Here is a 23,198-nt window from a genome sequence, read left to right on the forward strand (position 1 = left end):
TATATTCTGCTGTTTTAGGATGAAATGTTCTGAATATATCTGTTAAGTCCATCTGGTCCAGTGTGTCATTCAAAGCCATTGTTTCCTTGTTGATTTTTTGATTAGATGATCTGTCCATTGCTGTGAGTGGGGTGTTGAATCTCCTACTATTATGGTATTACTATTGATGAGTTTCTTTATGTTTGTTATTAATTGATCTATATATCTGGGTACTTCCATATTTGGCGCCTAAATGTTACAATTGTTAGGTCTTCTTGGTGGATAGACACTTTAATTATGATATAATGCCCTTCTGCATCTCTTGTTACAGTCTTTATTTTAAAGTCTAGATTGTATGATATAAGTATGGCTACTCCGGCTTTCTTTTGTTGACCATTAGCATGATAGTTCTCCATCCCCTTACTTCTCTTCATCCTCTTACTCTCAATCTGAAGGTATCTTTAGGTCTAAAGTGGGTCTCTTGTAAACAGCATATAGATCGATCTTATTTTCTTATCCATTTTGTTACCCTATGTCTTTTGATTGCAGTATTGAGTCCATTGACGTTTAGAGTGAGTACTGAAAGATATGAATTTATTGCCGGTATGTTTCTTGTAGAGTTGGAGTTTCTGGTGGTGTTCTCTGGTCCTTTCTAATCTTTGTTGCTTTTGGTATATACTTATTTATTTTTATATATATGTGTGTGTATGTGTGTATACACACACACACACACATATATACACACATATGTATATTATATATACATGTATATATACAATATATATGTATATATATTTATATGTATGTATATGTGTATGTGTATATATACATATATATGTGTATACACGTATATATGTGTATATATGTATATATATATATATATATTTTTTTTCATCTTTTCTCCCCTCAGAGAGTCCCCCTTAAAATTTCCTGAAGGGCTGGTTTAGTGGTCACAAACTCCTTTAATTTTTGTTTGTCTGGGAAACTTTTTATCTCTCCTTCTATTTTGAATGACAGCCTTGCTGGATAAAGAATTCTTGGCTACATATTTTTCTGATTCAACACATTTATTATATCCTGCCACTCCTTTCTGGTCTGCCAAGTTTCTGTGGATAGGTCTGCTGCAAACCTGATCTGTCTTCCCTTGTAGGTTAGGGACTTTTTTTCCCTTGCTGCTTTCATGATTTTCTCCTTTCCTGAGTATTTTGTGAATTTGACTGTGATATGCCTTGTTGATGGTCAGTTTTTGTTGAATCTAATGGGGGTCCTCTGTGCTTCCTGGATTTTGATGTCTGTGTCTTTCCCCAGGTTAGGAAAGTTTTCTCCTATGATTTGCTCACATAACGCTTCTACCCCTTTTTCTCTCTCTTCCTCTTCTGGGATCCCTCTGATTCTGATGGTGTTCCTTTTTAATGAGTCACTGATTTCTCTGATTCTTAAATCGTTCTCTTTTGCCTTAATCTCCATTTTTTCTGTTTCATTATTCTAAGTTTGTCCTCTATATAGCTGATTCTCTGTTCTGCCTCATCGATCCTTGCCGCCACTGCATCCATCTGTGATTGCACCTCAGTTATAGCATTTTTAATTTCATTCTATTTTTTAATTCTTTTATCTCTGCAGAAAGGGATTCTAATCTATTTTCTATTCCAGCTAGTATTCTTTTTATCGTGATTCTAAATTCTGGTTCAGACATCTTGCTTGTATCTGTGTTGGTTAAATCCCTGGCTGTCATTTCTTCATGTTCTTTCTTTTGGGGCGAATTCCTTCATTTTGTGATTTCGAAGGGAGAAAAGGAATTAGGTAGAAAATTTTTAATTAAAAAATTAAAATTATAAAAATATTAAAATTAAACACACACACACACACACACACACACACACACACACAAATCCTTTAAATGATACTAGATCCGAGGTGTGTTTTGGTCTGGGTGTTGAAAGTGGTTTGACAGATTAAAGATAAAAAGGGGTGCGGGGGAAGAAATCATTTGAGAATTTGAAAAAATTAATACACTGAAGTAGACTAAAATGAGATGATGGGAGTAAACTAGAATTTGAAAAAATTTACACAAAGTAAAGAATATAGTAGAAAAAAATTAAAGAAAAATATTTTTAATAAACGTTAAAAATAAAAATGTTTTTTTCTCTTTCTGTATTGAAGAAAAGAAATTAAAAAGAGAAAAAAGAGAAAAAAAGAAATTGTTTGAAAGTTTTAAGAAGTTTAGTCTACACTGTAGTAGACTAAAATAAGATGATGGAAGTACAATAGAATTTGAAAAATTTACATAAAAGGAAAAAATATAGTAAAAAATTAAAGGAAAATATTTTTAGTAAAAATTGAAAATAAAAATGAATTTTTTCTTTCTGTATTGAAGAAAAAGAAGTGAAAAAGAGAACAAAAGAAAAAAAGAAAGAAAATTGAATAGATGGACCTAACAGATTGAAATAGGACTGAAATTACTTTGTTTTCCCCTATGTACTTTATAGTCCATAAACTAAGTTGGCAGGGAGACTTGTGTTCTTGAATAGCGAGGTTTGCCCAATTGGGCAGGGCTCAGTGTAATGGCTTCGTTCTCCATTAGATGGCGCTGCTCGCCTACTGGGTGGAGTGTTGTGGTGCTACTAGGTGCGTATGTACATGTGCAGGAGCGGTGAAAATGGCAGCTACCCAGTCGCTAGTATCAGAACTTTGTTCTCCCTGATCAGCAATCACGCACCCATCCTCTGTCTTCAGCTTTCATCCAGTCCCTGCTTTTTCACTGTCCATGGCCAAGCCCCAGGCAGTACCTCTCTCCCAAGTTTTGTCTCAGATGTGGCTGTTTTCCCTGGTCCCTTACTTCTGAAGGACTGTGGCTTTGACCCGTTCCGCCCCTCTGTGGGAGGGTCTCACCGAGCAATGGCCGATTGCTGACTGCACCCAGGAACGCCCACTGGACCCTGTTGTTGCCAGTGCCCCGAGACAGCAGCCAGGTGCCAGCCCGCCCCAGAAAAAGTTCATGAGATAGTGTAGCAGCAGCTTTTCAGGGATTATGGAAAATCACAACACACATCTGGCACCAGTCTTCACCCTTAATGACCTTGTTCCAGCACCAGTGAATGCAGCCATTCTCTGGTGTATGCTGGGCTCAGGTTGCCTCACAACCTCTACCAAATGTCCTTCCAGCAGTGGGATGGCTTCTCCCCGTGAGGCCCAAGAACCTCCCTGACCCCACTCTGCTCCCGGGGATTTGCCCTTCCCACCAGAGCGCCACCAGGTATCGAGCTGTGGAGTTGCAGACTCTCTGAGCTCCCCGTGTTTACATCTTAATGGAATTTAAACCCTCTCCTTTCTCCTTTCTCCCTTTTTAGTTTAGTCCCTGTGGCTGCTTCCAATTTTCCACTTTTTCTCCAGCTGCTTTTGGGGAGGGATGCTTTTCCCATATTCTCCACCCACCTTCTCCGTGTTCTCTCCACCTGCAAAAGCACCTTCCTTCCTGCGGCTTCTCGCTCCCCAAGTTTACCTCTCCGCGTCGTGTACCTGCTGAATTCTGTGGTTCAGGTTGTGCAGTTTGTTGTTAATCCTCAGATCAGTTTTCTAGGTGTGCAAGATGGTTTAGTGTTGGTCTGGCTGTATTTCATGGACGTGAGACACACAGAAAACTTCCATGCTGTTCTGCCATCTTGGCTCCTCCCTGTCAGATTTATTCTTAAGTATTTCCATACATTGATGTTATTGAAAATTGTATTTTTTGAAATTTTAACCTCTATTTCATTTGTATAATAGAAATAAAATCATTTTTATATTGAAAAATAAAATAAAGTAAAACATTAGTTAGATCTAAGGAGACCTAACAGCAACTTCCATTTGCTCAAAAAATCAGTGTCTTTGCAATGATCTTCTAGGCCTTTCCCCATTTGGCCCCTTTACTGCTCTGACCTTGTCCTCTATTACTTTCCCCCTAGATTACTCTGCTTCAGGCTCACTGTCCTTCCTTGGAATACCTCAGGCATGCTCCAGCCTCCAGACAATTCATGTTTCTGACTTGAAATTTCCTCAGTCATTCAAGTGATTTATTCTCTCATCTCTCTCTAGTCCATGCCCACGCTAATTTTTTAATGAGACCTGGCTTGAACCCCCTATTTAAAACTGCACCCCACCTAAGTCTTCCCCAAACCTCTTATCCTGATTTTTTGCATACATTTGATCATCTTCTATATATTATATTTTTAAATTATGCTTCTTTTATCTCCCTTCCTAGTGTACCATCAATATAAGCTCATTAAAGACATTGTTTTTTCCTCTTGTGTTCATTGCTGTATACTCAGTGCCTATACAAGTATGTGGCGTATAGTAGGTGCTCAATATTAGTTGAAGGAATGAAAAACTGCATGAGTGAATGCCACCCATTCTCCATCTTGGAAACTTCATTTTGATCTCTAAAACATTTTAATATGCCTTTGATTGATTATAAGCACTTCTCTAGCAAGTCACTGTTCTCTTACATAGCATGCCTATTTGCTTGACACCATACATTTGCTCATTTTGTACTCTCAGCATGGGGAAACCCAGAGACCCCCCCATGTGCTTCCTGGCTAACTTCTTCTTACCCTTTGAAACTCAGTCTACATATCACCTCTTCTAGGAAAATTTCCATAAACCCCCTCCTCCTGCCAAATTAGGTTAAGTTCCCTCCTGGGTATTTTCACCTACTTCCTCTACCAGTTCTTATCACACTGCTTTTAGTTAATTTTTATTTGACTATATACTCCGTGATTCCATGAACTCAATGGAGGAAGTCCTGTGTAGTATTCACTATTGTGTTCCTTGTATCTGGCATATTACCTGGCACATAGTAAGGAAGTGAATATTTGAACTGTTGATTGAAAGACTCAGATCAAAATCATTTTTATTGTAACCCTTTTGGGAACCTTCTCATCAACTGATCTTCATTCTAGCAGGCATTTATCCCATCCAACTGAAAGGCAACGGGGATCAAATTGGCAACAGGCTACAGCAGACTCCCAGATGGGTTAGCCCTTAAATATTTAATGAATAACAACAGGGCACAAAGAGGAGAGATCCCATCATTTGCTTCTGGCACAGGTCATATTATCTATGTGCTTTTGTGTTTATCAAGGATGGAGCACTATGACACTTCCTAAAAACCTTCCCTTCAGATTGTGGGCATATATAGAAGTTATTGGTGAATTATTCCTATAGGCCAAAAATGTACTACATTCCTGGCCACTACTTCTTATACTGTCATCATGCCCACATTGTTTCTCTGGGACCCATAGATGGCATGGCAAGACATGATAGAATTCAAGCCTGATGCACCTTCAATGCACCTTAGACAAGGATCTTCCTTCTCTGCTCAAGTCCCTCTATCTACAGTCCAAGGTGGGACTGAAAGAGTGGTGTGGAATGCTGACCTATCTGAAATATGAGTCTAAGCTCCTATGCCATATCGGAATTACTATCTACTTTCTCTACTTTCTCCATCACATACAGCCTTGAAAATAAGGAGGACAAACAGGTGGTTCTTTGCTTAGAGGTATAGAGTATATTTGGAGAGGGTCCTGCTTCACCTGCACATTAACAGAAATGATGATGACAACCTTTTTTCATGGGAATGCAGAGGATTGGGAACCTATGAACTCCTTTTTCCTGGATTGGGTATTCTCTTTGTATAGACCAGTACCTTCTGCCGAGGTAAGAGCTGAGATCTGGGGTGGATGTTTTGGTTGAGTGTCACCAGTCAGCTGAGGACAGTGCTTGGAGTTGTTGTAGGGAAGGCCCAGGAGCCAAGAGCATCTGGACTGAAGGGGTTGTTGCTTTAGTTCATTATCCTGAGACTGGGGGACATCAAAGAAGGTTATGCCCTCCTCTTCTGTTTTTTTCTCCCACTTGGCTCCTCTCACAGGGTGTTTGGTGGAGGGTGGACTCTTCTCAACCTTCTTTGTCATGGTTTTAGCCACTGTCTCATCCTTAGAGAGAATGGATTCCTTATGCCTTTGACCTTTCACCTCGGGGTTAATCCAGTGTGGAAAGAGCTTCATCTTATTTCCCAAGCAAGTTTCTGCAGCTTCTAGAAGAATGGGATCTTGTGAATATGGGCTGCTTTTATCAGATCCTACAGCTCTTGACCCCAGAAAGTGTGGCCCTATAAGTTTTGGCCCTGCAAAGTTTGGATCTCAAAAATGTAGTCCCTTTAAATGCTGAGCTTGTAAAATTTGGCCCAGCAAATAATTGTCCAGTAAGTTGATAATGTAAGGTCTGACCCATTAAGCTCTGGTCACTCCAGTTTTGGCATTCTGAAGAATCCTTGTTTGGGTGAGGTCATTCAGCTTGCTTTAACAGCTTTACAGACCATTCTCATCTGGCCTTTTGACCCAAGGTATCCTAGGGGATGCTCTAGGAACTAACAGTGAGGAAGAAACTGGTGAAGGTGCTGAAAGGAATCAATCAGCTGAGAGTATGGAAATGGTGGCTCTGCAGACCCAGACAGATTCTTGCTAGTTCCAACTCACTCAAGGCAACCATCCTGACCTAACTAAAATTTTACTTAAGAAAGATCCTGAGAGGGGCACCTGGATGGCTTAGTCAGTTGAGCATCCAACTTAAGCTCAGGTCATGATCTCACAGTTCGTGGGCTCAGGCCCTGCACTGGGCTCTGAGGGGCTCTGTGCTGACAGCTCAGAGCCTGGAACCTGCTGGGAATTCTGTATCTCCCTCTGTCTCTCTGCCCCTCCTCTGCTTGCGCTCTGTCTCAAAAGTGAATAAATGTTTAAAAAATAAATAAATAAAAAAGAAAGATCCTGGAGATACATTTGGGAAGTCAGGGGCTTTGAGGGTTCTATTTATAAGAGTCCCTCCTAGCCCCTGAACCTCAGCAGAGTAAATGTTTTATCCAGCTGGGGACAGCCTCACTGCTGCACTCCCTTGTTTGTGATTCTCTTCTGCTTCACTTTTCCTGGGTCCTGTTTTCTCTGCTGGGCAGGGAGTTGTCCTCACCCTTGCAGGGGCTAAGGGTTCCAGGGTTCCTCCAGGCCAAGGTTGTTCACACTGGCCTCCAGCTGAACACAAAGCACCTGGGCCCCTTTCATGTCCCCACTGGGTTGTAAGATCTTGGAGGCCCAGTGGGCAGGACCATAAGGACTAGCATGCTTTTGGTTCCCTGACACTGCCTTAGTTAACTGCAAGCTCTTCTTTAAGGTGGACCATTCTGGAGCACATGGAACACCTGGTGGGATGGGAAGATCCTGAAGCAATGTTTTTCCTTCACTGTTTAAATTTTCTTTAATGTTTTATTTATTTTTGAGAGAGAGAGAGAGAGAGAGAGAGAGAGAGAGAGAGAGAACGAACAAGAGGGGAGGGGCAGAGAGAGAGGGAGACATAGAACCCAAAGCAGGCTCCAGGCTCTGAGCTGTCAGCACAAAGCCCAACACGGGGCTCGAACTCATGAACTGTGAGATCATGACCTGAGCCAAAATTGGACACTTAACTGACTGAGCTACCCAGGCGCCCCTCTTTGGTTGTTTAGACTCCTAAAGGACTCATAGGCACAGATATTCCTTGGGACAGCCACAACTTTTTCCTTGGACTCCCTTGTCTTTGTAGGACTTCCCAAATATATCTCCAGGAATTTCTTTTTCAGATAAAAATTTAGTTTCACCAAGATGGGTATTTTGAATGAGCAGGGCCAGCAGGATATCTGGCTCTCTAAAGGCACCATCTCCATTCAACTATATTTAAGTCTCTGCACACTGTCTGCACAAGTCTCATTGGCATCCGGAAAGCCTGACCCAGGACTTATACATTGCTTTTTAGGTGCTGGTGAGCCATAGGTTCTACTGGGCCCTCAACAGCCCCAGGCATATCTCTATGATTGCAAATTGGCTAGTGATTGCCAGGGCCATGGCCTTGAAGAAAGCCACATAATAAAGAGCTGAAAGCCCTGACAGGGAGGCCAAAAATTGTCTCCAGTTTCTCAGTGGCTTCTTGGGAAGATACCCAGGCAGGTGCTGATCAGGATGATCAGTGACAGCATCAGGTGAGGCTTGTTGCTGCTGATCAAGGCATATCAGAATTAACTACATCAATCCCTGATCCATGTAGAGGCTGATTGCTCCATGTCTAGGCACTTACTTTCTGGGGCACAAGGGAACCTAGCTGCTGCCAGGACCCTTGGAATGTGGCAGACCCAATGATTTGCAGTCCCACAGCTGCAAACATGGGCAGGAACAATGCCCTAGCAGATCTTCCCACACTTATAGTAAATGTAGCTCTGCAACATTGCCTTAGCCTGGGCAAGCAACTGTGAACTGTCCCTGCTGCCACAATGGATCAGAACAGGTCATTGTCCCCACTGGCCTCTAGGTCTTAAAGGTACAGGACACTTATGCTGGTCAGTGTGCTGCTCTGGGGCAGGGGCTGCTGGTCAGCAGGGGACAGGAGCAACTGGATGGACTTCTGGATCTTCTGGGGCAGGCCCCAGCAATAGTGAATCAACCTGCTAAATCAACCACTTCTGAAGGGAGAACTCTAGCAGCTCTGAGCATGTTCTAGGGAAACACCACCTCTCTCTTAAGGACTGAGATGGGTTCTCCTGACCGGTAGGCCCATAGGGACAGGCAGAAACATGTCTCAGGGCTTATGTTGTATGGCTTTTTGCATCTGCAGATATTTCTGGGCAACAGCTGGCAACCTCCACTGAAGCTGGGGCTGCCTTTGCAGCTGGTGCCACTCTAAGGCTTCACACTTGACCAGAAGAGGAAATGGGAGATTGATAGCAGTTTGTTGATAGTCAGATGGAGAGGCCCAAATTGGGGAATGTGGGAAGAAGGCGGGGCTAACTTATATGGAAGAAATTTTCATCAGTACAGAGATTAAGAAGAAATTATTGAGGAAAAAGGGACTGGGGACCCCCTTTTGTGAAGAAATCTTTATGGGCAGACCAGGGACTCATTGTGCAGAAAAGAGGAACCATAGCAAGGTAGCTGTTTCTGCTGCAGATAGCACACTGAGGCCTCAGCGGGTCCCCAAGGCAATGGGCAGAAACCACTTAGAAACTAAAATGTGGTAGAGGGTAGAACCAGAGCAATGGAGTTTGGGATTTGCTTGCAGCAATATTTGCTCTTGATTCACAGTGGATCCTTCAATAACCCAGAAAGTTTGGGTGGACTGGCTCAACTTTCATGAAACCAGCTCAAGAAATAGCCCATATTTTCAATAGAGGCCTTAGAGGTAGCATTTATGATGAAATAAATGGTTCTCCCCCCCCCCCCCAGGCTTGGAAAATATTTGGGGCTGTGTTATAAGCTGCCACAGGAATTCTTCTAAAGATCTTGCATGCATTTATAAACATGTCTCAGGGATTTTGGGAAATAGGAAAATGTAAGGCAATGGGGGTAGTTTTAGGCTCATGAGCTCTGGATTTAGGAAAAGAGAGAATCACATATTCAAGGGCAGCTGACCTTGTTTCTTTAGTACACCTTCGGAATGGCTCTTCCTCTTGTCCTGCTGAATCACAGGAGTCCTAGGCTCCTCAAGTCTTGAAGAAGACAGAGCTCCTGCATCCCAGGGCACATCTGGCACTTGAAATCCCTTTTTTTGCCGGAGGCCTTCAGCCTGGTGGTCTGGGATGCTGACACTGGCTGACTGAGCAGCTGACTGTGTTAAGCATTTCTGATCCATTAATTGTGACATTGTGGAGGTTACAGATGGAAGTGGAAGATCTTTGGAGTGCAGGGAACCCTGACTCTGCTCCAAAGAGAGACTAGACATGGACAAAATCTCTAGGCAAGAGGAGCCTTGTGATGGCCCTGATGAAGGGGGAGAGATCAGGGTGTTCTCACCCTCCAGCAACTGCTGAATCTCCAGAGCCACAGCATTGCAAATGGGGCAGGAAGGATCTGCACACAGGAGCCGCCGAACACTTCCCTCCTTAGGAAGCCAGCCCTGGCTGGGAAGGGAAGATGGCAACCATTACTGATGGAGTGACACCTGCCTCTCTGAATGCGTATGGCCTGGAGATTGGGCCTGCTTTCCCCTAGTCCTGGAAACCTTGGGGGCTTGTACCCCCAGGGTGTTTACCCATCTCCTTTTCCTCCAAGGAAAATGCCACTGGTAAGTTATATTGGGCTGGACTGAGGGTCTGGACCTTGTTGGGCAAGGTCTCAGCCCATGGGAGCACAGGGCCATGACAGACTGGGAGGTGAGGTGAGTTCTCTGTTGACCTGTGTTGAGAAGCTGAACTAGGAGAAGGGAACCAGGTGGGGGTGGAGGGGAAGCCAATGGTTAGCTGATGGGGCATCACTGGGAACATGACCAGGTAGATTCTGAAGTCAGTCTCCTTTGGGGTTAAGAAGGCCACAGCCTGTATTCGGTATTTCTAAACTGTGGAAAATGAGGTCTTTGTGGGAACTCTACATTCTGGGGACTATGGGGTGTCCCAGGTCCTGTTCATAGCATCCCTTCAGAGCCAGTCCCATTCTCTAGAGATTTTAAGAAGAGGATAAGATGACAGGCTCTTTCCTGAGGGCTGTCCCAGGAACTGGCCTCCCCCAAGACAAAACCATGGAGGTAATGTCAACAGGTTTCACAGGTCTGCCCTTGAATGATTGTAACTGTAAAGGGAATATGACAATGGACATTTAGTTATGCTCACATTTGTCTATTCTCTTGACTGGATAACTTGTCTTGTGGCTGAGTGCAAACTCATGTAGAGTCTTTAATGCATTACATACTAGTGAAATCCTGAGTTCCAGGACCACTGTGAACTGAGCCCATAGCAGAACTGGGAGACTCCTCTCTCCTGAGACACCTGGTCCCCCTCTGCCCTGGCAACCCTCTCAACTGTGCTCAGTGTCCACTTGTGTCTTACTCCCACCCAGCCATTATCCCTCTCCTCATCCCTGCCCCAGGCCAAGCACAGAAATGATGACGGGCCAGGCTGGAGTTTGGAGACTGCAAAGAGCAAGTGGTCACCTTTTCATGACAGAGAGCAGCTCCCATGGCTTCTCAGCTTCTTCCCGGGAAAGTCTCCTAGCTGAGAAACCAGGAGACAGTGTTACAGGAATGAGAGGATACAGGGGCATCCTATGGGAAGTTGAAGGGACGTCCTATAGGAAGCTGAAGGCCTTTGAGTAAGAGGAGATTCGAAACCCCAACAGTAAATGCTCTCAGGCATGTCTGTGTACAACTTAACCAGTTGTATCATGCTGTCCTGGACCTAATCTCATTTGATCATCAAAACCACACTATGAGTGAGGCAGGACCCATTTCATGAATCACAGACTGAGAGATGAAGTGATTTCCACAGGATCAAAAAATTAGTAAGGGCTTCTGTCCTACTTCCTCATTCTTCATTACCAGCAGATGGGGTAAGATGGAGAATCTTACACCCAAGAAAATCTGGAAGAATTTGTCAGCTGAGGCAATTAGACCCTTCAGTGGTTAGAGCACCTGGTTCCTGGCACCAGGGGACATGAATCAGGGGAATCTTGCCCATAGTGAAGGGAGTCAGAGGGAAAACTAGAACTTTACCTCTTGATGTTCTATCTTTAGCTCTTTGTTTGACTCTCCGGTGACGCTTGAAAACAAAAAAGTTAGAGTATTAAGCTGGGCACCTTTACTCTTTGTGTCTAAAATGAAACAAACAAAACCTGTAAATATTTCCCAAATGTTTTTTGTATTCCAATTTTACACACCCTCCTACCATTCTTTTCCCTACTCTATCTTTTTCACTCCATCATTTCCCTTCTCTTATTTCTAATTTATTTTGAGGCTCTTCCATACTCCATAACCTCCACCCCCGTTCTCTGAACAAGTCCTGTGGGGGAGGTTGTAATGAGACAGGAGAAAAGAGGAACAGATTAAAGGATAAGAAGTCCAGTAGCCAAAGGACTTTAGCTATCCAGGCCCTCAATGTCTCCCAACCAGAAGAATCACCCAAATTTTGAGCTGTTCTTGGATTCACTGAGAAAACCCCATAAAAAAGTAGGGGTAAGTGTCACAGGAAAAAGTAAAGAGATAAATTCTTCTTGTTTGTGGCTTAATTGGTTCAGTCATGGTCATTGTGTTTCCCTACCCGGCAACAGCTCCTGTTAGGTCCCAACCTTAATTCTTGGTGGCTCTTTTTCACTTGCCAAATAATTAATGCAATAATAATAATGGAGCCATAAGCATATAAGGGATATCCAACATCCCACAGAATAAAGGTAGGGCTCAACATAATCTAAACCTGACGAGCCATCTCTCTTCCTAGACTTTCAAGAACTTGGCACCTAATGCCCCCAAGTTCTAGACCTTGTCATCTCTGCCTCACAGAAGATGGAACCAGATCACCAGACTACATCACAAAGCTCTCCTATTTCAAAAGGCATGCAGACATCACAGGCCTTTATTTGTCTAGGAGAAGCTTATGTGATTCAGTGTTTCAGATGAAGGTCTCTGGTTGTCTCTGTATGAGCTGCAGAATCTGGGCCTAGAGGTGCCAACGTCATGGGAAGTATATACTTTCATGCTCTATTCCCTATAACCTGATGGCTCAGTTCTCTCCGTAAGACAACAATCTGGTGTGGTGCCTGGATGGCTCAGTCAGCTAAGCATCTGACTCTTGATCTTGGCTCAGGTCATGATCTTATGGTTTGTGAGTTCAAGCCCCATGTCAGACTCTGTGCTGTCAGCACAGAACCTGCTTAGGATTCTCTCTCTCTGCCTCTCTCCCGCTTGAGTGCACGTATGTGTATGCTCTCTCTCAAAATAAATAAATAAACTTAAAAAAAGACAAAAATCTGGCATCTATCCTTAGATAATGAATCTTTATGTATACTGCATGCCCTATAAGAGAGATAGTGATTAGGTCAGAATAACTCCATAAACTACATCACCTGTACTGGGAGGATAACTAAAAAACACACAAGAGGATAGGACATCCATTATCTTGTTAAGTGTTAGAAAGTGAGGATTTTGATGTTACAGGCAATTGATGGTCAGTATTAAGAGGTTCAAGAAGAGGATCATGTTTGATGTGTCAAGGAAAGGATATAGCTGTTGTCTTTTTTTTTAAACTTATTTTGCAGAGAGAGTGCACAAGAGGGGGAAGGGCAGAGGGGTGGAGGGAGGGAGAGAGAGAGAGAGAAGGAGAGAGAGAGAGAAAGAGAGAGACAGAGAAAGAGAGAGAAAATCTTAAGCAGGCTCCATGCTCAGCACAGAGCCCCATGTAGGGCTCAATCCCACAACTCTGGGAATATGACCCAAGCCCAAATCAAGATTCCAATACTGAACCAATTGAGCCACCCAGGTGCCCCTAGATACTATCTTTTAAAATAACTTTCTGAGAGTTAAAGAAGGATTCCTCCAAGTCTATGGTCAAGCTTGGGATGGGTGGGAAAAGACTGTAAATACTGCCTTCCAGGAGGCACATAATTGAGGCTCACTTCTGGAGCTTGATTTTCTAGAACAGCCTCTACAGATCTTATAGCATCCTGCCTATTCATGGAGATGGATCATTGGTAAAACTTTTGATTAAAGGCTACAAACTTGTAGTTTCTTTGGTTGAATGTTAACTTTATGGCCCCTGTCAACAATGTGAAATGCCTCCAACATTCTAGGACTTCTGAATTTCCTTAAGTTCTTGCCCTGATGAGAATGGTCCCACACCCACAAAATTGTTGGGCTCAAAATCTCTGAAAGTGCTATTTGGTCCTTCCTCCAGCACCCAGTCCACCACTAAACAGATGTAATGAGCATTCAATCTGTGTTCATCCCTAAGTTGGGCAAGTGTCAAAGGCACAAAGACATTTGAGTTGTGTTATCTGCCTGCTCTCAAGACACTTAAAAACTGAGTTACAAAGATAAGACTACTTCACATGAATAAAAAATCAATCTTACTAGGAGTTGGGGAAGTGGAGATTAAGGAGTTATTATTCAGTGTGTACAGAGTTTTTCTTTAGGATGATGAAAAAGTTCTGAAAAAGGATAGTGGTGATGACAGCACACAACATTATAAATGTACTCAGTGACACTGAACTATACACTTAAAAATAGTTAAAAAAATAAACTGTATGTTAAGTATATACACCACAGTTTAAGATACAAAAGGCAAAAAAAAACCCCTGCACCAATCATTAGTATGAGGGATTTTTATTAGCTACAAGGGAAAAATACTCCAAAAATGATTTGACAGAAATAAAGAATAGTGAATGTTTTTCTTAAGTGTCCTTTTAATAGAACAAAATTAAAACAAATACATCCTTACATTTAAGATAATTTAAGAATAGTCTCACCCTGATGATGGGATAAATTTCAGTCATTTTAACATCTCTCCTGAACTTGCAAATTCCATAACACAAAAATGAGAAGACTTTTTCAACCACAGAGCACTGAATGACAAGTGAACAAAAATCAGCTTACATAAGCTTAAAAATTTTTTAGTGTTTATTTTTGAGAGAGAGAGAGAGAGAGAGAGAGAGAGAGAGAGAGAGAGAGAGAGAGAGAGAGAGAACGAGAACGGAAGGGGCAGGGAGAGAGACAGACACAGGATCTAAAGCAGGCTCCAGGCTCTGAGCTATTAGCACAGAGCCCGATGTGGGGCTCAAAACTCACAGACCGTAAGATCATGACCCGAGCTGAAGTCAGATGCTTAACCGACTGAGCCACCCAGGTGCCCCTGCATAAGCTTTTTAGTAGCAGGTTGATATACCTACAATGTAGCTTGAATATTTTATTTTTATTATTTTTACCCAACCTGCTCCTGCTCCCTGCAGCTGTGGCTGCCCTCTATGCTACTGCAAAAGTTCTGTCCTCCATTAACCTGACTTAACATGGCCCTGTATGGTGTTTGGTGTCCTCTTCTCCTGGGCTGTGATTATATGTGATTAATAAACTGCTGTCAGTCTCATAGGTCCAGTGTCAAGTGCTGTGAGTTCAGCCATCCCCAGACCTCCAGGACACTCACCCTCACCAATGGGATGAAAAGGAGGTGAACAAATATTGTATCTCCTATCAAACCAGCCCCTGCTTTCTACAGCTGCTGCAGCCTTTTTACTGCTGAAACAGTTCTCAGTCTCCCATTAGCCTAACCTCTCACTCAAGGCAAAACCATCAAATTCTGCAAACTTTTCACCTGCTCCAACCAGTGCACTATTCACCCTACAGATAGCCCACAGCCACTGCTATCCCACTAAGCCATTAAAACCATCTGCTGCAAACTCCTCTGCGGCAACTCACCCACCCTTGCTCCTCTGTCTCAGAGCTCAGGAGTTAGAGCCAAAGACAATCTTATGTGTTTTTTCAGGGTAGGCCTTTAGTACAGGTTTATTTACTGATTTGATACTCAGTGATGAAGGGTTCTTGAGTGGTTAGGACAGTGGGACCAGTGTTTTCCCAAACAAAGGCACATTCATGTAATGACCACATCAATGATGTGGGCATGGATCTTCACATTTGCTCTTTCTGCTTTATGTTTAGAGTGAACAGCAAACAAGGGAGAGGAGGTACCTGAAAACACTCTACGGACTCTGGAGGGCTACACAACTATAGATTCATATTCATTTGTTTCTAGAAAACTTGCTAAAGCCAGACTCTGCTTCCATGATTGTGCTACATTGGTACAATTATTGTAATAGTAGAATTTCTTCAGGAAACTGTTAATTTATTGACTCAAATGTACCATGGGTCATATTACAACTCCATACAGAAAAATCCTGAGAGACATGCCACTGATGTGAGTTTGTCCCTCCACACAAACCTTACAAAGGAGTTTTGCTGTGTCTCATCAGGAAATATTGTTGAACACCTTAGATGTGCCAAGGTACTGGGAACAGAGAATCACAGTTGTGATATTCAGCAGCAACATTTTTATATATGAGCGTTTTTATTAATGTCCAAGAGTTAAGATTTGCAGGGCGCTGGACAGGAAGCCCTAGAGAAGTGTCAGGCAGCAAGACCACCAGTGCTCATGCAGCAGATTACAGTATGCAGTGAGTGTAGCAAGCAGCCAGAGACACTAGAGGGCAGCACCTGCACACTCAATTCTCCTAGTCCAGGGACCTCTTAGTGACAGAAACTTTAAAACGTCATCTGTTCCACTGGCTCTCAATCCTGGCCTTACATCAGAATTACTGGGAAGCCTGTAAAATATACAGATTTCCTGGCCTCATCCCAGATTTAATGAATCAGAATATTTAGAGGCAGGGCCCAGCAATCTACATATTAATATCAAAAATAATCCTCAAGCAATAAAGCACTAAGGTCTGGATGTATATTTGGGGGATACTAGCAACAGCACCGGCCACCCAGTTATCCTGAGATATAATTAACATGTAACATTGTATTAGTTTAAGGTGTACGTCATAATAATTTATGTATATATTGAGAAACTATTACCACAATAAGTTTAACATCCATCTCCTCACATAGTTACATTTTTTTTCTTATGATGAGAACTTTGAAATTAAATCTACTCTCTCAGCAGCTTTCAAATATACAATATAGTATTGTTAGCTATAGTCACCATGCTATATATTAGACCCCCAGAACTTATTAATTTTTTTAAAAATTTTTTTAAATTTATTTTTGAGACAGAGAGAGACAGAGCATGAATGGGGGAGGGTCAGAGATAGAGGGAGACACAGAATCGGAAGCAGGCTCCAGGCTCTGAGCCATCAGCCCAGAGCCCGACGCGGGGCTCGAACTCACAGACCGCGAGATCGTGACCTGAGCTGAAGTCGGACACTCAACCGACTGAGCCACCCAGGCGCCCCCAGAACTTATTAATCTTATAACTGGAAGTTTGTACCTTTTAACCACCTTCTTTCTTTTCCTCTACTCTCCACCACCTGCCACTGACTGATAATCACCAAACTGTTCTCAGGTTCAAGAGTTTATTAGGTTACACATGTAAGTGAGATAATATAATATTTGTCTTTCATTATTTATTTTTGCTTAGCATAATGCCTTCGATATTCATTCATGCTGTTGCAAAAGGCAAGATTTTTCCTTCTTTTCTATGCCTCAATAATATACCCCATATATGTATATAATCACATCTTCTTTTTCCATTCACCTATTGATGAGCACTTAGGTTGTTTCCATGTCTTGGCTACTGGGATTCTCTCTCTCTCTCTCCCTCTCTCTCTGCCTCTCACTCACTTGTACCCTCTAAATAAATAAATAAATAAATAAATAAATAAATAAATGAAATTTAACATGTTAATTGACAACTAAACAAATTCTGTGACACAAATCATCAAACCCTACTCAACAAGAAACATAACCCAAATAACCATACATCCATCTATTTAAAGAGGATTTTTAGTTAAAATCTTATCGTAAAAAAAAAAATCACTATGAAGGAAACGCCAAGACCATATTTCCTCACTGGTGAACTCTACCAAAGATTTAAGAAAGATATAGTACCAATTATACACAAATTCTTCCAGAAATTTGAAGACAAGGGAATACTTCTCTATTAATTGAGACCAGCATTGCCTTGATACCAAATCTAAACAGAGACATTACAAGAATAAAAAATTAAAGACCAATATTCTTCATGAACACATACACAAAAAATTTTAAGAATATTTTATCATTTGAATCCAACAATATATAAAATATATAATACATAATGACCAAGATACTTTATCCTAGGAATGCAAGGTTGGTTTAGCAGTCAAAAATTGATCACTGAAATCCAACAAGTTAAAAAAACTAAAAAATAAAACCATATGATTATCCCAATAGATGCAGAAAAAGTATTGGACAAAAAATCCAACATCCATTCTTCATAAAAAGTGTTAGTAATCTTGAAATAGAAAGGACCTTTCACAGTCTAATAAAGAACATCTACAAAAAACTCACTAATGGGGAAAGACAATACTTTCTGCTTTAAGATCAGGGACATCCACTCTCAACCATTCTTTTCAACATTGCACTAGATGTATTGGCCAGTTTAATTAGGCAAGAAAAGAAATAAAAGCATCCATATTGAAAAAGAAGAAGTAAAACTGCCTTAATATGCAAATAGCATGATTGTTTATGCAGAAAGTGTTATAGAATCTATTAAAAAGCTATTAGAACTAGTAAGTGAATTTAGCAAGGCTGATACAAGATCAATGTACCAAAACCAGTTGGATTTTTATGTGCTTGCAACAGTCAGAAATTAAAGTTTTTTTAAATACAATTTACAATATTACCAAAAATATGACAAATTTAGGAATAAATCTACCAGAAGATGTGAGAGACTTACACTATAAAAGTATAAATGTGAAAACTATAAATACTTCTAAGGAAATTATAGACCCCATATATGGAGAGGTATGCTTTGTTCATGGGAAGGAAGACTTAGTATTGTTAAGATGTCATTAGGGGCACCTGGGTGGCTCAGTTGGTTAAGGTCCGACTTTGGCTCAGGTCATGATCTCATAGTTCGTGAGTTCGAGCCCCGCATCAGGCTCTGTGCTGACAGCTCAGAGCCTGGAGCCTGCTTTGGATTCTGTGTCTCCCTCTCTCACTCTATGTCTCCCACACTCATGCTCTTGTCTCTCAAGAATGAATAAACGTCAAAAAAAAAAAAAAAAAAGGATGTCATTTCTCTCAAATTGATCTACAGAGTCAGTGCAATCCTGGAAGGCTCTTTTGCAGAAACTGGTAATAGAATTCTAAAATTTGTATGTTAGTACAAAGGCCCTTGGATAGCAAAATTTGAAGAAAAAAAAGAATAAAGTTTAGGGTGTGATTGTTAATTTTATGTGTCAACTTAATTGGGACATGGGATGCCCAGATATTTGCCTAAGTGTTACTCTGGGTATATCTGTGAGAGTATTTCTGAATGAGATTAACATCTGAATAGGTAGACTGAGTAAAGCAGATTGCCCTCTCTGATGCAGGTGGGCCTCACCCAATCCGTTGGAGGCCTGAAAAGAACAAAATGTATGGTAAGGAGAATATGCTCTCTTCCGGTTTTTGAATTGGGATATCAGTCTTCTACACTCAGACTAGAAATACATTACTGGCTCTCATGGGTCTCTAGCTTGTAGATGGCTGGTTGTGTGACTTCTTCATTATCACATTATCACATCAATTTCTTACAACAAATCTCACATGTATACTCTATTGGTTCTTTCTGTCTGGATAACTCTAATACAAAGGACTATTACTCCCTGATTTGATAAATATAAAACTATCATAATCAACAGTGTGATATTGGCATAAATATTGATAAATATATCAGTGGAACAGAAGAAAGAGTCCTTAGACTCACACATATATGAACATACGATTTTTCACAATGATGCATGATTTATTTCATTCCATTCTTCTCACAATATATGTACAAATACAGATTTAAAATGGATCAGAAACACAACAATGTGAATGTACTTAATGCCATTGATCTGTACACTTAAAAATGGTTCGAATGGTAAATTTTATGTTATGTACCTTTTACAATAAAAAAAAACGACAGGCATTTGATTGTGGGGCAAAAGTCTTTATGCAAGTATATAAGATTTGCAGCTCTTCTTGTGCTAAGACTTGGGCAGTATAGCAAAATACATGACAGTATTTACAGCTTACTTTTTGATATTATCTTTGTAAGTTTTTTAGAGAGAGTCTACATAATTTTTCCATAGGAAATATGGATATATCCTTTTAAAAAATCAGGATTAATATATGAATAAAGAGGTCATGGGCACCTGGGTGGCTCAGTCAGTTAAGCATCTGACTCTTGATTTTGGCTCAGGTCATGATCCCACCGTTCACAAGTTTGAGTCCTGCTATCAGGCTCTGTCCTGACAGTGCTTGCTCTCTCTTCCTCTCTCAAAATAATAAATAAACTTAAAAAAAAGAGGTCTTTACACATGTCATTTAAAATTGAAGTGTTTTAACTAACCAGAATTAAAATAAAAACTTAAAAAAATAAAATTGAAATGTTTAGTTTTAACTGTGGAATTATTCATGGAATGCCATTTGCATTTGCTGAGATTTTGTATTATTAGTAGAGTAGATAAATTGTCAGTGTAAACAAATTCAACTGGATGTAGTCCTTTTTTTTTTGAAAATTCATTTTTATTGTTTTAAATTTACATCCAAGTTAGTTAGCATGTAGTGCAATGATGATGTAAGTAGAATCCAGTGATTCATCCCCTACATATAACACCCAGTGCTCATCCCAACAGGTGTCTTCCTGAATGCCCCTTGCCCAATTAGCCCATCCCCCCAACCATGACCCCTCCAGTAACCCTCAGTTTATTCTCTATATTTAATTTTAAGTTAAAAAAAATTTTTTTTTAACGTTTATTTATTTTTGAGACAGAGAGAGACAGAGCATGAACAGGGGAGGGGCAGAGAGAGAAGGAGACACAGAATCTGAAACAGGCTCCAGGCTCTGAGCTGTCAGCACAGAGCCTGACGCGGGGCTCGAACTCACGGACCGTGAGATCATGACCTGAGCCGAAGTCGGACGCTTAACCGACCAAGCCACCCAGGCGCCCCTGTTCTCTATATTTAAGAGTCTCTTATGTTTTGTCTCCCTCCATGTTTTTATATTATTTTTGCTTCCCTTCCCTTATGTTCATCTGTTTTGTATCTTAAAGTCCTCATATGAGTGAAGTCATATGATATTTGTCTTTCTCTAATTTCGCTTAGCATAATACACTCTAGTTCCATCCGTGTTGTTGCAAATGCAAGATTTCATTCTCCTTGATTGCTGAGTAATACTCCAGTGTGTGTGTGTGTGTGTGTGTGTGTGTGTGTGTGTGTGTGTGTATACACCACATCTTCTTTATCCATTCATCTGTTGATGGACATTTGGGCTTTTTCCATACTTTGGCTATTGTTGATAGCACTGCTATGAACATTTGGATGTGGCATGTGCCCCTTCAAAACAGCACACCTGTATCCTTTGGATAAATACCTAGTAGTGCAATTGCTAGGTCGTAGGGTGTTCTATTTTTAGTTTTCTTGAGGAACCTCCATACTTTTTTCCAGAGTGGCTGCACCAGTTTGCACTCCTACCAGCAGTGCAAAAGGGTCCTCTTTCTCTGCATCCTCGCCAACATCTGCTGTTGCCTGAGTTTTTAATGTTAGCCATTCTGACAGGTGTGAGGTGGTATCTCAGTGTGGTTTTGATTTGTATTTCCCAGATGATAAGTGATGTTGACCATTTTTTCATGTGTCTGTTAGCCATATGGATGTCTGCTTTGGAAAAGTGTCTATTCATGTATTTTGCCCATTTCTTTACTGGATTATTTGTTTTTTGGGCGTTGAGTTTGATAAACTCTTTATGCATTTTGGATACTAACCCTTTATCTGATATGTCATTTGCAAATATCTTCTCCCATTCCATCGGCTGCCTTTTAGTTTTTCCGATTGTTTCCTTTGCAGTGCAGAACCTTTTTATCTTGATGAGATTCCAATAATTCATTTTTGCTTTTGTTTCCCTTGCCTTGAGAGACATGTTGAGTAAGGAGCTGCTATGGCCAAGGTCAAAGAGGTTTTTGCCTGTTTTCTTCTCTAGGATTTTGATGGCTTCCTGTCTTAACATTTAGGTCTTTCTGGATGTAGCCCTTCTAATGAATGGTTTCTTCAAAAATAAAAAGTTGGGGTACCTGGATGGTTCAGTTGGGTAAGCATCTGACTCTTGCTTTCAGCTCAGGTCATGATCTTATGGTTCGTGAGTTTGAGCTCTGAGTCAGGCATGCTGACAGTGCAGAGCCTGCTTGGGATTCTCTCTCCCTCTCTCTGCCCCTCCTCTGCTCATACTCTTTCTCTCAAAAGTAAATAAATAAACTTAAAAAAATAAAAATAAAAAGGATCAAAGAACTAAAATAAAACCTAAAGCTATAAAACTTCTAGAAGAAAACACAGGAGAAAATCCTTGTGACCTTGGGTTAGGCAAAGATTTCTCAGATATTACACCAAAAGTACAACTCATAAAAGAACAAATTAATAAACTGGGTTTTATCAAAACTTAAAACTTCAAAATCAACATGGTGAAAACTCTAATGAATTAATGGATCTAATCATTAATCAAAAACATTACTGACACCATGAACAGATAACCAGGTATTATGTATTTTCTAAAGGAAGTATACAACACCACTTATGAAGTATTCCTGTCAAAAAGAATTGAACTTAAATCTGATAAAACCCTGAATCTAACTACCAATTAATAGGAAATACAGAAGACATAGAAACATTCTAAACCATAGGTATGCAATTACTGAAATCAAGAATACAGGTAATTGATCTAGCTTCTTCAACCAGAAAAATTATATAGAAAAAAAAGTGACAGCAATAGAGCAGAACCTCTGTTTTAAAAGACACAGAAATTCAAGAGACTTTAATCCAGCACTGATTGGATATTTGATGATATTAAGAAACTATTGTGAACTTTCTAGATTTGATAATGGTAGTACACTCATTTTTAAGTCTGTATATTTTTACATACTGAAATATACTGATATAACTCTGATTCTGAGAGTTACTTCGAAACAGTGGAGTTGAGGGGCACCTGGGTGGCTCAGTTGGTTGAGCATCTACTGATTTTGGCTCAGCTCATGATCCCTGGGGGAAGGGATGGAGCTCCTGTTGGGCTCACTGCTAGGCATGAAGTCTTGGGTTGCTTTCTTCCTCCCTCTGCCACTCTCCCCTGCTTGCGCTCTCTCTCTCTCTCTCTCTCTCTAAAATAAGTGGAGTTGGAATAGTGTGGTGGTATAGAAGAAACAACTTATGTTCCCTATAAATGTCAAATATTGAAGTTGGGTGACAGGTATATGAAGGTATGTTATTCTCTTAACAATTGTAATATATTTGAAATTTGCCTTACTAAAAAGATAATTAAAAATAGAATCTTCCAAAGTAAAATGCTTTTAAATACCTTACTAACAACTAAAAACTGTCAGAAGACAGGAGATAAATAAGTAAATAAATACGTAAAAATGCTTTTGAATTAATATAATTAATTAATATTATTAATATATAAAGCTTTTTATAATCAAAATGATTAAATTTTATTCATATGAATAAATGATTCATATAATAAATAAATGAATATGATGTGATAATATTCATATAAATATATGAATAAATATATATCATATATATCATATAAATAAATGAATATTATGTGATCATATTCATAATCACATCAAGTAACATGTTACTATGATTACAAAAATGAATTTTTATTCTTATATAAAATATGTTATTCTATTAAATATTACTGTTATTAA

At 40.4% G+C, this 23,198-nt stretch overlaps 1 protein-coding gene and 1 long non-coding RNA gene across 6 annotated transcripts in view; one reads left to right on the forward strand and one right to left on the reverse strand.

Moving 5' to 3' along the window:
* The window catches only part of LOC102963063, a 131,888-nt gene that overhangs the window by 65,664 nt on the left and 43,026 nt on the right, over positions 1 to 23,198 (forward strand). The window lies entirely within an intron of this gene.
* On the reverse strand, positions 4,839 to 12,262 carry FAM205C (family with sequence similarity 205 member C). 2 transcript variants are annotated; one of them, XM_042963576.1, is made up of 5 exons: positions 12,050 to 12,262; positions 11,506 to 11,551; positions 10,948 to 11,008; positions 9,435 to 9,922; positions 4,839 to 6,043 (listed from the first exon to the last, which is right to left on the reverse strand). In XM_042963576.1, the coding sequence occupies exons 1-5, from the start codon at positions 12,191 to 12,193 to the stop codon at positions 5,583 to 5,585; spliced, it is 1,200 nt and encodes a 399-aa protein (XP_042819510.1). In that variant the 5' UTR covers positions 12,194 to 12,262; the 3' UTR covers positions 4,839 to 5,582. The 2 variants fall into 2 exon arrangements, with proteins under 2 accessions (XP_042819510.1, XP_007076599.2); XM_007076537.3 differs by having other exon boundaries at positions 4,839 to 6,046; positions 12,050 to 12,261.

The sequence above is a fragment of the Panthera tigris genome, chromosome D4, assembly GCF_018350195.1.
Source record: "Panthera tigris isolate Pti1 chromosome D4, P.tigris_Pti1_mat1.1, whole genome shotgun sequence".
Lineage (NCBI taxonomy): Eukaryota > Metazoa > Chordata > Mammalia > Carnivora > Felidae > Panthera > Panthera tigris.